Below are 13,244 nucleotides of genomic sequence, written 5' to 3' on the forward strand. Positions count from 1 at the left end.
TCCTTTCCACAGCCACTTTAAGTGGAACAGGTTTATTTGTTGTTTTACACAAATGATTACGTTTTCTTCTTCAATAAAGTCCACTTTGAACTCACCGATGCCCTCCCCAGTCTGCAGACTCCTTTACATGGCATGATGCACTGTCCATGCAGAACTGCTTGCAAATCCCGTGTCTTTGTCTTGCTTCCAAAACAATAATTACAAACAAAACACCGCATAGTTTCTAAGAGCTTTTAAGGGTTACAGTTTTCTATTAGAAGTTTCCAGCCACACCTGGATGGTTAAAACCAACCCTCAAGTGAGTTTAGAGACTACAAAATCACAAGGTATCACGTACAAGGTGAGTATGAACCCATCACCCTGTCTCAGTAACTTCAGAGGGGATGTACTGAAGGGTTGGTTTTATTCAGAAGCCGGTCCACAAACTCCACATCAAGCTCATTGACGTCACCAAGTTCTTTGTATTAGAGGGCCAGACCCTTATATTCCATCCTTAAACAGCACCAGGTTCATACGCTCCAGAGTGTTTTACTGCCCAGATGCAACCACCTGCTCAGGTAAGAGTAACCATGGAGAAGTCTTCACTTTCAGTTCTTGTTTAACCACTGAAACAGCACTAGTTATAAAAGGATGACTTAGACGCATTAGCGTAGCTCACTGCAGCTCAAAGTTACTGTGTTCTTGTAGAAATACAAAATATTCAACCTGTATTACAACTATTCACCTTAACAATGCTCTAAGGACCTAATTATTAGAGGTGTTCAGGTACCTGGAAATCAGTGTCTCCAGAAGTAGGTTACAGTACAACTGCAAAGGCATTTGACTGAGGTATAAAAACAAAAACATACAGTAGAGATTATATGAATGATACTTTTATTTCCTTTCTCTTTTTACCCCAGAAGCCCCGAGGCCAGGAATAGAAAAGTTCCAGTAGAACTGTCACACAAACAGTTTAGCAACTAAGATGACTGAAAAGCTGGTGAGCTCAGAGACCTCAAATTTGTAAACTCCTGTAAGCAAAGTATTGTGATGTATCTAAAAAGTAGATTTATTTTGAACTCCAAAGGATTTCTATTTATTGAAGGTATGCTGGATCTTTGGAGACAGATGCTATTTAAAAATTTTTCCTCCAGCAGAACTACAGATGGACCCAGGAAAAAGAGAAAGCAGGAGGTATTTTTTGCAATTCTTGCTTTTAGTTGCCTATTTATTATTTGTGGTAGTTCAGAAGCATAACTTCTGACCACTTGTGTTGAAAACATTCCAACCTGCAGAGCTCTTGCAAGATAAACTATCAAGATTCAGTATTATTTCCTTTCTAATCAGTAATTGTGCAAGTCAGGAGGTATTTGGCAGAACTGTAAATGAGCTTTTGTCTGAGGTGGTCAGAAGCTTTTGAGTTCTTATAGTCTCTTGATGATCAGGAAACACCTCCAACAGGTGAGTGACTAAATCAGTGCTGTAGAGAATCCATCCTAATCTGTATTCCGGATTTCATTGAAGACTTCTGCAGTTCACTTTGAAACTGATTTTCAAACACTCCATCCGCCTTGATACTCTGATATGCTTAAAGCTGTTGGAAAACTTGCAAGAGCACGACTGGTCAATGTTTGGTTCAACTCTGCTTAAGAACGTGACTATAGCCAGCAAAGCAGGTTTGGGAGATCTGGTTAAGCACCCAGTCAATACCAACAAACAATGCTGGATCCAGCTGCTTGACCTCAGTGTGTCTGTTACATCTCTGGAGTCACACACAGAATCACACAGAATGTCAGGGATTGGAATGGACCTCAAAAGCTCATCCAGTCCAATCCCCCTGACAGAGCAGGAACACCCAGATGAGGTTACACAGGAAGGTGTCCGGGCAGGTCTTGAACATCTCCAGACTAGGAGACACCACAACCCCCCTGGGCAGCCTGTTCCAGGCTCTGTCACCCTCACTGAGAAGAAGTTTCTTATCAAATTTAAGTGGAACCTCTTGTGTTCTAGTTTGAACCCATTGCCCCTTGTCCCATCATTGGTTGTCACCAAGAAGAGCCTGGCTCCATCCTCCTGACACTCATCCTTTATATATCTGTAAATATTAATGAGGTCACCCCTCAGTCTCCTCTTCTCCAAGCTCCAGCTCCCTCAGCCTTTCCTCACACGGGAGATGCTCCACTCCATCATTTTTATTGCCCTAAGAGTCCAGACACTTGTTTGTATCTGGATCCTTAGATGCACTCCCAGGCCTGAGACTGATGTAATTTAAAATTATTTAAGTTGACTAATCTAAAATTATTATTAAGTTGACTAGTTTGGAATGTTACTTGAACGATTTTTAAAACCTCATACTTTCACTTTGTGCTGGAGCTTTTTGGTACCAGGTAAACTGCAGCACATTCTGAATATCTCTACAAACTTTCACAACATGCTTTGCACATGTAGTTCTGAAAGACACTGAGGAAGACAAGTAGCAGCCCAGGATGACTTTTGTCATTTCAGCTTCTCCCCCAGCACAGCTACCAAGTTTTAATTAGCTCCTGGATTTCAGTTTGCTGAAATCAAACTCTACTCCGTTCATGATCTGAAGGCATCACTTGACTTGGTTTTTTTTCTTTTTGGTGTGCACACAAGAGGTCTTTTGAGGCCCTGCAGGAGCCACTGTGCTGCCTGATGTGGTGCACTCGCTAGAATAGAAGCTTGAGCAAATTACTCTGTGAATCACCACCACTGGCAGAAAGCTAAGGCATCCTTTTTCCAAAGGTGTAAAAGTGGAGGTAAATTACAACATGCATGTTGGCAGAGGAGGTATAAATTACCTGAGTCCCTGAAGAAGGAGAAAAACCCCAAACCCAAACATTTTACCCAGAGTACATACAAGTCACAAAGCATGCTGTATTTCATATACATTTCAAATAATTATGTGTTAAACACATAGCATTCTATACCACCATATCTTCGCCAAAATTAATGTTCATTATCAAATAAGTTAAAAACAATTTCAAAAATTACCCAAGTAAAAATGTACCAAGCACAATATTCTAGTGTCAATATGAAGATCTGTGATAAAGGTTTTGTGCAGTTGCACTCTTGTTAATCCTCTTTACCCTTCATTTTATTACAATTTAATTCAGTGCATAATTAAACTGGTTGGCAAACTTCTCGTGCTTTCTTTGGTCCACTCGGTTCATTGCATTCACCACCCGTTTCATAGCACCTCTGAAAGAGAAACAAAACAAAACCAGTTATGTGATTATACCCAATTTCAGAGGATGTTTATGAATGCTGGGGGAAAAATGAACTATGATTAATCACTATGAGTTTTCTGAACACTGCACTGATGAGGCTGAACAAATTTGTCTTGTTAACTAAATTAGCTGCAGCAATACATAAAGTCTAATTCAGCAATGAGTTTATTAACAGGAGTAAACAAAGTCTTTCAGTTGAATGGTTGTTCATTCCACCCTCCTAGCATTATTTCTGATAGCCAGACATACCAAGTTTGATTTTTTCAAAAGCACCTAACTGCTCTTGGGGAAAAAAGAACTGAAAGTACCTAACAGGATCTAAAAACCCTAATACTCAGAAAACCAACCTGCACAATCGATAATGTTTTTTTGAGGGAAGGGTTTGCTGTTCAATTCATGTAACTACAACTCATTCAGCAACTTTCACAGGTTACTAAAATCCCATTTCATCAGCCATGGGCAGCATAAGACACTTTTACACCAGCAGTATTCCCATTCCTGAGTAGCAACTATTTAATCCACAAGCACACCACCAGAGATTGTCATGATTCTTTATGCAGAGACATGAACTGCTGCGGAACAGTGAAGTGTTTGGAGTTTGGCATAGTTAGAACAGTGTGTCCAATATATTATTCTTCTATGAAGTGGAACGAGATCTCTGCTGCCTCATGATGGGTGAGCACTCGAGCCTTCTGCAGCACCTGCTGTGCTTGAAGGTGGCTCTGGAGTGCTCTTCAGATTCGAAAAGGAAATAAAGGAATGAGCTTTGGAGCTTTTAAGCTTTTTAGTGCTCTGAAATCTGGTGAGGGTTTGCCCCCATGTTGCTGCTCTTATTTGCTGCCATTGTTTCCTCCAAGTAAAGATGATGCCCAGAGATTTCTCTTCTTTTGAGAGTGACTGCTCTGCCCGTGGACTGGGCAAGTGAAGACACCTGCATTTTTTCCCTCTTCGCAAAAGTTTTGAATGAAGATCACGCAGCTCAGTTTTTGAGGGTAAGGAAAATGATACTTAGACAGCATGAACAGGAGCAGGAGATTCTACTAAAAGGCAAGGAGAGAGCAGGCCTACACAACCTTTAAGAGGAAAGGCAGAGGAATGGGTTCATGATTCCAGAGGAGTAAGAATCACAGAATATTTGGGGTTGGAAGGGACCTCTGGAAATCATCCAGTCCAACCCCCCTGCTAAAGCAGGTTCCCCAGAGCAGATCACACAGGAAGGTGTCCAGGCGGGTTTGAATGTCTGCAGAGAAGGAGACTCCACAACCTCTCTGGGCAGCCTGTTCCAGGGCTCTGGCACCTCACAGTAAAGAAGTTTCTCCTGATGTTTAGATGGAACCTCCTGTGCTTCAGTCTCTGTCCATTATCACTCATCCTATCACTGGGCACCATTGAAAGGAGTCTGGTCCATCCTCTCAACACCCACCCTTGAGAGAAAAGCAGCAGCATCAGTCAAGGGAAGGCCCTGCTGTGTGTATCTGCCCTCACAGAAACCTACAGTAGCTCTTGTGTGCAGCCAAGTGCATCTTGCCTGGGGAATTTTGTTCTTCACTGGATTCTAGAGTTCCCATTTTTATTGGTTACTTCAGGTGTCTCTAGCACAAAAGCTCAGCGATCTGAGGCTGATATTTGCAGGTGTGCTCAGGTGTCACCCTGCCTCTATTTATGAAGAAGGAAGTTATTTCCTAACACATCTCCGCAATGGCCTGGACACTCTGCCACACTGGGAGCTACACCAGCTTGAGGGACTACATCCCATTTAAGAACCCGGCACTATTTGATGTCTCCCACATCAGCAACATAATTGGCGAGTTCTAGAGTGTGTTATTTCAAGTTTAGTGCTGTTAGATTCTACACTGTCACAGTCTGCAGTTATAATTTCAGAGGATGCTGCAGGCTGTGCAGTAAAATGAGGACAAGACATCCACCTGGAGTGTGCACTGGCCTGTTCCAGCATCGGGCCCCGCTCACCACTCCAGCTCCGCTGACTTCTGTTCTAGCCAACTGCCCTCTGCAACAGCATTTCAAAAGCCATTTTGAAACATCTGAAAATGGAGAATGCTTCTTAATGACGCTTCTAAATGGTGGGATTAAAGATTTTCTCAGCAGCAGCCATAATGAAAACCAAGATTCTGACAAAACACCTCGGAAGAGGTACACTTTTAATAAAATTCTGCCAATAAGGTCACCAGAGTAAGGAAAATGTGGTCGTGGTTTTGCACTTCAAATGTTGCTTAATTGGTAGGAGAAAAGTGAGCCTTTAACAGTGTGGAGTGGCCTTGACACTTTCATGTCATGTAGGTTTTACATTAGCACCACTGGATTGTGCGATACTGTAAATGAAATGAGATCCCACTTTGATGATCTGTGTGCAATTTCACTCAACTTTATTGGCAGACTAGAGCCTGGGTTTATCACCTATACATTTCAAGTAATTTGGGGTTGTTATAAGGAGCCAAGGTTATCATCTTGTTTAGTGCTGCAAAGCATGAAACCCATTAAAACATGACAGGTTTGATTCCCTATGCCTGGTACTAACACACACTCAAAACCATTAGCACAAACCTGGGCGAACCAAAACCAGCTTTTAACATTTATTTTGTTAAAGCCGATATGAAGTTCTGATCATTAGAACTGTATGGCTCTGACTTCTAACTAAGATCAGGTGACATGAGAATTTCAGAGAAAATATGCTATTTCTGTACCTTAAAGCAATGTGGATTTGGCTTTGTTGTTACAACCACTGCATCAGAAAAGGGAAAATAGAGTTTAAACAAGTATTGTGCCCTGGATGTTGTTCAACTCATCCAGTATATTTAGGGAATAACCCACCATTAATGATTTTGTAATAATAATTTTGATATTTGATTTGACAACTTTACACTCTTCACTTTCCTTTGACTACTTCATTTTTGACATGTGACCTCTGAAGTGCTTCAGCTGCTTCCCATTTGATAAAGGCAAGAGCAGGCATAGGCAAATTTATGTTGTGGCCACATTTAACCAAGACTAGATATCAGAAATGGCATAAGAGTGGATATATGGAGCTGCTATATGTTCCAAAACCCGTTCAGCTTGGTTGAGGTCGGTAGGCTCCCGCTCTCACAGGAGCCAGCATCCCTGCTTTCAAGTTAACTCACGTAGGTCTCTGTAAGTCATGGACACACTTTTGATCTACACATCTAAATGCTAACACCATCCAAACAGTTTCTTCTCGAGCTAAATATAGATCCTTTTATTAGCTGAAGTTCTGCTCAGGACAGCCCATCTTAGGCTTTCAGAAGGAAAAACTTCATTTTCACTCCATCTACACTACTATGGCGTGTCTGATGCTGTTATGTCACTCTGAACACAACAGCTTCTTTCCAGATCCAGTACTATTTGCACACGTAAAGTAGCATCCGATTAATGAATGATCATCCAGAGAAGCTACTACAGCAATTAAAGGATTAAAAAAATTAACAAGGATGAAAAAAAAATAATTGGGAAATTGTGTAAGTTAGGTGAAAATCGTTCTCCAAGAAATAACCCTGGTACCTGTTCCTCTTTACCCTCCAGAGGTGTGGAAGCATTTCTGCTCTGCAGTTAGCGAAGAAAGATGTTTAGTAAGTGCATGTTAACATAAAACCAGAAGGTACCATTGAAACAAAGGGAAACAGCAATTTAACGAGCTTTAGAGAACGTAAGCATCTTACTTATTGAAGACTTTCTTCTCAAGCCGGGAACGAGAAGTATTCGCTTGCTGCTTCAAGTCTGTCAGATTTGGATATTTTTTCTTTTTCCCTTTCTTTTTGCCTCCTTTTTCATTATTTTTAGAGGAACCAAGATCCACTCCCGTAGCTGCTTCAACTTCCCTCATGAATTCTGGATCTCGCCACTCTGTTTAAAAGAAAAAACACGCACTTGGAAACTCCAAACCCTAGTAGGATTTGTAGGGCCTGAGGTGCAGGTTCTTGTCACCACTGGCGAGGGCAGTCACTGCGCTCTACATCATACACAGAAAGGAAGGGGAGGATAAAGCCCTCAGCCAAAACGACAGATCTTGATAGAAAAGCCCCGCCAGTCTGGGATTAGTATCTATTACTAGCTGCTGTAGATAAAACTGTTCTGTAGGAAGACTCCAGTCAAGTTTTTGCAGTAGCACAGCAGCAAAATTCCAAGGAAACTATTCCATGTAGGAGAGGTGACATAAACACAGTTGTTATTGAACAAAATGCCAACACTGTAGCTGAGGAATTTATCTCCGGAAATAAATTCTGAATAAGCTTAAAAATAAACCTAAAAAAATGGAATATGTCAACTTTTGAGGAGAGTAGGGGTGACAACATGGTAAATTTTCTGCATCAAAGAACCATGTTTGCTTCAAAACATGAACTGGTATCTGACACCTATATTGAATAACACATGACCCTGTTGCCATGAGCCCAATTTGGCATCTGAAAGAGATACTACTGTAAGTATCCCACACTTCCTCCGTTTAATTATCTAAATCAAATTTCTTCTCTTGACAATAGCACAGGTATTAATTTATCTTATCGAAAACTTGTTTTATCAAAACCTTAATGCTTCAGAATCCCATCACACACTGTAAATGGTTTCTGATCATAGATGCCACCAGAAGAAAAAGCATGAACAATTTAAACTGTAAACTCTTCAAGAAAGCTGTGGTCTTTCACCTTCAGTGTGGAGTCTTGTGTATCAGAACAAGGTAACATAGTACAAAGCAAAAATGTGGCTAGAGGATGGGTATCTTCAAGGGAAATTTAGAATAAGGGCATTGCATCATAAACACCTTGAGTGTATGGGTTGGAAGAAGGTGTAGTAAGTACCACTTCAAAAGCAACATGGGCCAAACTCGGCATAAATGTCAGACTTCTGTGCTTTAATAACCAGTAACTGCCAGTCATTTTTCGGCTGTTTTCCAGTGTGTCAGTCAGGCTTTGTTGCCTGCAGAAGTTTTAACACTAAATGTCTACTACCCTTATTTAACATCTATGTAGATAACAGAAAAAACCAAACAGCCCTAGACAACTATACAGTTTCATTTATACACCAAGATGGTCACTGTGTGTGACAAATATTGGTAACCACATTTCAGGAGGGTCAGAGGCAACATCCCCACTCAAGAACATGGTGTTCAAGAATACCAGAACAATTTTCCAAGGAAAGGTTCGATCTAACCTACTACGATACGCGAAAGCAAGAACTGATTAAAACCCAGCACACCAAAAAGCACGAGGAAAACAAAGCTGTGCAAGAACAGAGCAGAAGTATAGGGGGAGAAAACAGAACACATATACTTGATAGATCATAAGACCTCACAGGCTCTTTCTATTTTTTTGAAGTGAAGGAATACCGAACAGCACAATTCAGATACAGGAACGATTAATCCAAGATTAAGGAAAACTGTCTAAACAGTTTATCTCCCAGTAATAAGAAGGCGTCACAGTTTAGGAACCCGGTGAATGGAGCAATTGTTTAAACACAACGAAAAAATGCCGGCATCCAGTAGAGATGAAACGAGCATTTGAGTAAAATGAAGGAGCAATTTAAAAGCCTTTGAGAAAAATCAATAGAATGCCAGGGAAGAGCAGCCTTTCTGAGCATTGATGGGCCCCTAAAGCTCTTCATACATTGTTACTGAGTTTAGCAGCAGGGAAAAGAAAATTACACAGTTTGCGAGGGGAGGCGGGAATCAATACTGTAGTTAGTATAGAGACGCTATTTCACATCTGAGTGGCCAGCGGCCGGTCTTCACCAGCCTGTCCTGATACCTGTTTGTTAACAAGTCACTAAGGGCTGAAAAACCAGATACTCTTCAGGGCTGACACAAAAAATAGGCACTTAATTTGCTCCTGTGTGCGAACTATTGGAAAAGGATGAACGGTGCAGATTAGCAGATTGGCGTAATCCCACCCGATTCATTGTTTCGGGACCAAAGAGCCCAAAGCACCATTTTGTGGATGTTAGCTACAGTTTCACATTTTATACTAAGTTTAAAAATGTTCCACTGCAACAATGACAGTGTTGTCAAAACACGGTCATTATCACACACACTGTGTTACTTTTACGTGATTGTTTTCCCTTTCAACCATCCAAGGATGAAAATGAACCTACCACCAACAGGAAGATGATGCAGGAAGATTTTTGGTGCCAATTAACCATGCAACTGATCCCTAATTTGGATGTTTGGCATTTTTCAAGCTGTTGTCATTAGCAAATGATACTGTCAATCATAAGGCCAAAGCACTGACTGTACAGAGTGGGTCCCCACTTGTACATTTTTCATAGCAGCACCGCTCAGATTTGCTTCAAATCCTTTACTAAAAATTAAATCAAAAAATCCCAAAAGAAACCCCAGCACAAACCAACTAAAGAACCTTCCCAAACCACAAACTCAAAACAAAGACCATTTTTAAAGGTTGAAGACAATATTACAAAAGAAATATAAAAATATTGAGGGAACAGGGAAAAAAAAAAGCAAACAAAAAGCAGTGGATGAAAGTATTTAGTGACAGCTGGTATACATATGGCTTTAGAAACCTGTTAAGGTTTTGTCCAATAAATTAAGTGCCATTGCTTGTTCGGTATCTCCGCAGACAGACGGGCTGGACCTTTGTGTGACATCTCAGCTTACCAACGGCACTCAATAACGCAACGCAGCCGTGTCAACACCGGTTTGGGACTAACATCCACATCCTTGTGGGCCAGAGGTGAGAAGCCTCTAACACCACCACACTGACACTGTAATAAAAATAAATTTCATGTCTAGCCTCCAGCAATGGCAATTTCACAGGAAAAAAAAAAAAGAAAAAAATCAATATTTTGCAGTGCAAGTGATTTTTATAGCGGAGTATTAGTTTCTAGTTTAAAACTAGTCCTGCAAGAACACCTACTAGTTTAATTTGTGGGTTTTAGTTTGTTGTTAACTAAGTTGGGAAGTTGCCTTTTCAGCACAACATCCACATTCCCGGCCTGGTTTTGCTGTGACAGTCCAGCCGTGCCCATGCTGTTGGTTGGATGCCAGTTTGAAGCATTTCACTCCATCCGGACAAGGACCTGCAAACACAGCACTTGGACACGTGCAGAAGGTGTTTGTTACCTGCTGCATTTGTGTAGTGCTGGTCACGGCCACGCACAGGCAGGTAAAGCCAAGTCTGTGTTTCAGGAAACCGGGTGGGTCAGTTGTATGTTTAAATGTGCATTTATTCACTACAGACCTTTTTGGATAATAGATCAATGACTGTTCTTTATGCTTTCAAGGGGTATCATGGAAGGTTCAGTTGCCTCATTAATAATATATAACTGTGAAACTGATGAAATACTGAGTCAGAGCTTCAGAGAGAACTAACTGACCCTTTCCTTCGTAAACAGAGGATAGTAGAAGATATCAAAATGCTAAAGCCTAAGAGTAAGTTTAATTAGAATGCAGAATACTTACCCAGAATAAATAGCTTAAAACAGAGAAAACCAAGACCTGCTGGAGGAAGGCAGATTAAATAAAAGCTTTGAAAACAAATCTGTCCCCTCCAATTATCCTCTGTCTTTGCTGGATGGAGCCCTCTCTCCCAGCTTGCTTCACAGTCCATCAGACTCCAGCAGCCTCCTGGTTGCAGAACCTGGTGCTCTGTGAAAATCTGCCTCTGCCCATCACCAGTGAGGTTTAGTTGTACTACTGCAAAAAAGTCCCTGACTCCCTCAGGAAGTCTTCCTGCCTGTGTATTTGTTGCTTGTTGGCTTTCTCACTACCTGCATGCCTTACCCAGCAGTCCAGAGCTTTATCCCAGCTAAAAATGCTCAAATGATCCTGGGGAAGGATGAGCTTTCCCTCCAGAGCATTGCACACCTGACAGCAGCAGCCACAATACAAGGATAACACCATTAGTTTTGTTGCCCAGCCCCATTGCTTTAAAAATTAATCTCGAGTATTGCACAGTAAACTGCAAACAAATAGCATGGGTCTGCTTGTTCCCTTCCTCAAGCCCATCACAAACACCACAGAATGTTAGGGATTGGAAGGGACCTCGAAAGATCATCCAGTCCAATCCCCCATCACACCTGTTAGAACACTCAGACCAGTTATAATGCCAATAAAGTAAAGCCCAAGGTGGGGGCTTCCCTAGTTAAGAGTATTTTCTAGCAACGCTGCACAGAAGCATAGCACAATAAGGCCAAGAATTCTTGTAAATCACAGCATGTAAATAAAAATGAGCAGATATAGGAAAAACAAATTCCCACACTGTGACAAAAAATACCCAACCAAGCCATCACTCTGCCAATATTTGTCGTAACACAGTGATCCCAATAATATTATTATATTACATAAATGACAACTGTTAGGGACCAACAAGATTAGACAACTCCTTTTTTCAGAAGCACAGGAACAGTTGCAGTCAAGCACTTCCCAGGAAAAAGGGTTAATTGTCCTTAACAAACATGCTCCTTAAGATAAAGGCTACAATTCACCTGTCTGAGAGGTGTTAGGAACATTATGGTAACTATTGGAAACAAAGAGCAAATGCAATGTTAACTTTATTCTGTGTACACATGCATCCTTATTTATTACATAAGCACGAATCACTGGAACTGAGCTGAAAATTAAAATCAACGGGAATTTAAATGAGAGAATGGGGTTAGGAGCAAACTAGAAATATGATCCAGTTCTGTGGATCTCATCCCAAGCCTCTAGCAACTGAAGAATTGCCTCCCTTCCTCCATATAGCCTGTCACATAGGTTGTCCAAATGTATATCAAGATTGTCCAACTTGTAGCCAATTGTATCTATATATAGATACAATATATAGAATTATCATATGGATTGTAAATATATTGTAGATATTGTAAATATTGTATACTAGATATACAAACATATTTACAATTAAAATATTATCCTTACATTTAAAGCTTATCTCCCACCCCTGCCTTCTGTTTTTGCCTATTTTAAATTTTAAGATGGTGTGCAGACACAAACCTGGCTGAGCCGCTTGCTTCTCAAACCGTATCTTTTCTTCTCTGGCTCTGTCCTCTGCGTTAAGAGGAATCCCAGCTTCATCCCGAGGAATTATCTTGCCATGGAAAGGGCACTTAGGAAAGAAAAGTAAAAAAAATAGATAAAAATATATATCTCAAAATTTCTAAATGAAAATAAAATGCTTACATGTTATTCAACATTACCTAAAGCCAGACACCACAATCAAGTAACAAAACTCTGGGCTTGATCCCCAGTGCCCCTTAGAAAGCATCTGGATGCCATAAACATCATGTGTTTAATATCACAGAATCACAGAATGTCAGGGATTGGAAGGGACTTGGAAAGCTCATCCAGTCCAATCCCCCCACCGGAGCAGGAACACCCAGATGAGGTTACACAGGAAGGTGTCCAGGTGGGTTTGAATGTCTGCAGCGAAGGAGACTCCACAACCCCCCTGGGCAGCCTGGTCCAGGCTCTGTCACCCTCACTGAGAAGAAGTTTCTTCTCAAATTTAAATGGAACGTTTTGTGTTCCAGTTTGAACCCATTACCCCTTGTCCTATCACTGGTTGTCACCAAGAAGAGCCTGGCTCCATTCTCCTGACACTCATCCTTTATATATCTGTAAACACTAATGAGGTCACCCCTCATTCTCCTCCTCTCCAAGCTAAAGAGATCCAGCGCTCTCTGCCTTTCCTCACACAGGAGATGCTCCACTCCCTTGATCATCTTTGTTGCCCTGCACTGGACCCTCTCCAGCAGTTCCCTGTCCTGCTGGAACTGAGGGGCCCAGAACTGGACACAATATTCCAGGTGTGGTCTCCCCAGGGCAGAGTAGAGGGGCAGGAGAATCTTCCTGACCTACTGACCACCCCCTTCTAATCCACCCCAGGTACCATTGGCCTTCCTGGCCACAAGGGCCCAGTGCTGGTTCATGGTCACCCTGCTGTCCACCAGGACCCCCAGGTCCCTTTCCCCTACACTGCTCTCTAATAGGTCATTCCCCAACTTATGCTGGAACCTGGGGTTGTTCCTGCCCAGATGCAA

At 41.5% G+C, this 13,244-nt stretch overlaps 1 protein-coding gene across 2 annotated transcripts in view; it reads right to left on the reverse strand.

Annotated features, from left to right (window-relative positions):
* Positions 1-909: 909 nt before the first annotated feature.
* Positions 910-13,244, reverse strand: part of UVSSA (UV stimulated scaffold protein A) — a 57,547-nt gene continuing 45,212 nt past the window's right edge. For both annotated transcript variants that reach the window (XM_080343413.1, XM_080343414.1), the window contains exons 11-13: positions 12,199-12,310; positions 6,923-7,106; positions 910-3,201 (exon numbers count right to left, since the gene is read on the reverse strand). In XM_080343413.1, coding sequence (XP_080199539.1) covers positions 3,108-3,201; positions 6,923-7,106; positions 12,199-12,310 — 390 coding nt within the window. In that variant the 3' untranslated portion in view covers positions 910-3,107. The remainder of the gene's footprint in view (positions 3,202-6,922; positions 7,107-12,198; positions 12,311-13,244) is intronic.

Source organism: Nesoenas mayeri (genome assembly GCF_963082525.1).
Source record: "Nesoenas mayeri genome assembly, chromosome: 4".
Classification (NCBI taxonomy): domain Eukaryota; kingdom Metazoa; phylum Chordata; class Aves; order Columbiformes; family Columbidae; genus Nesoenas; species Nesoenas mayeri.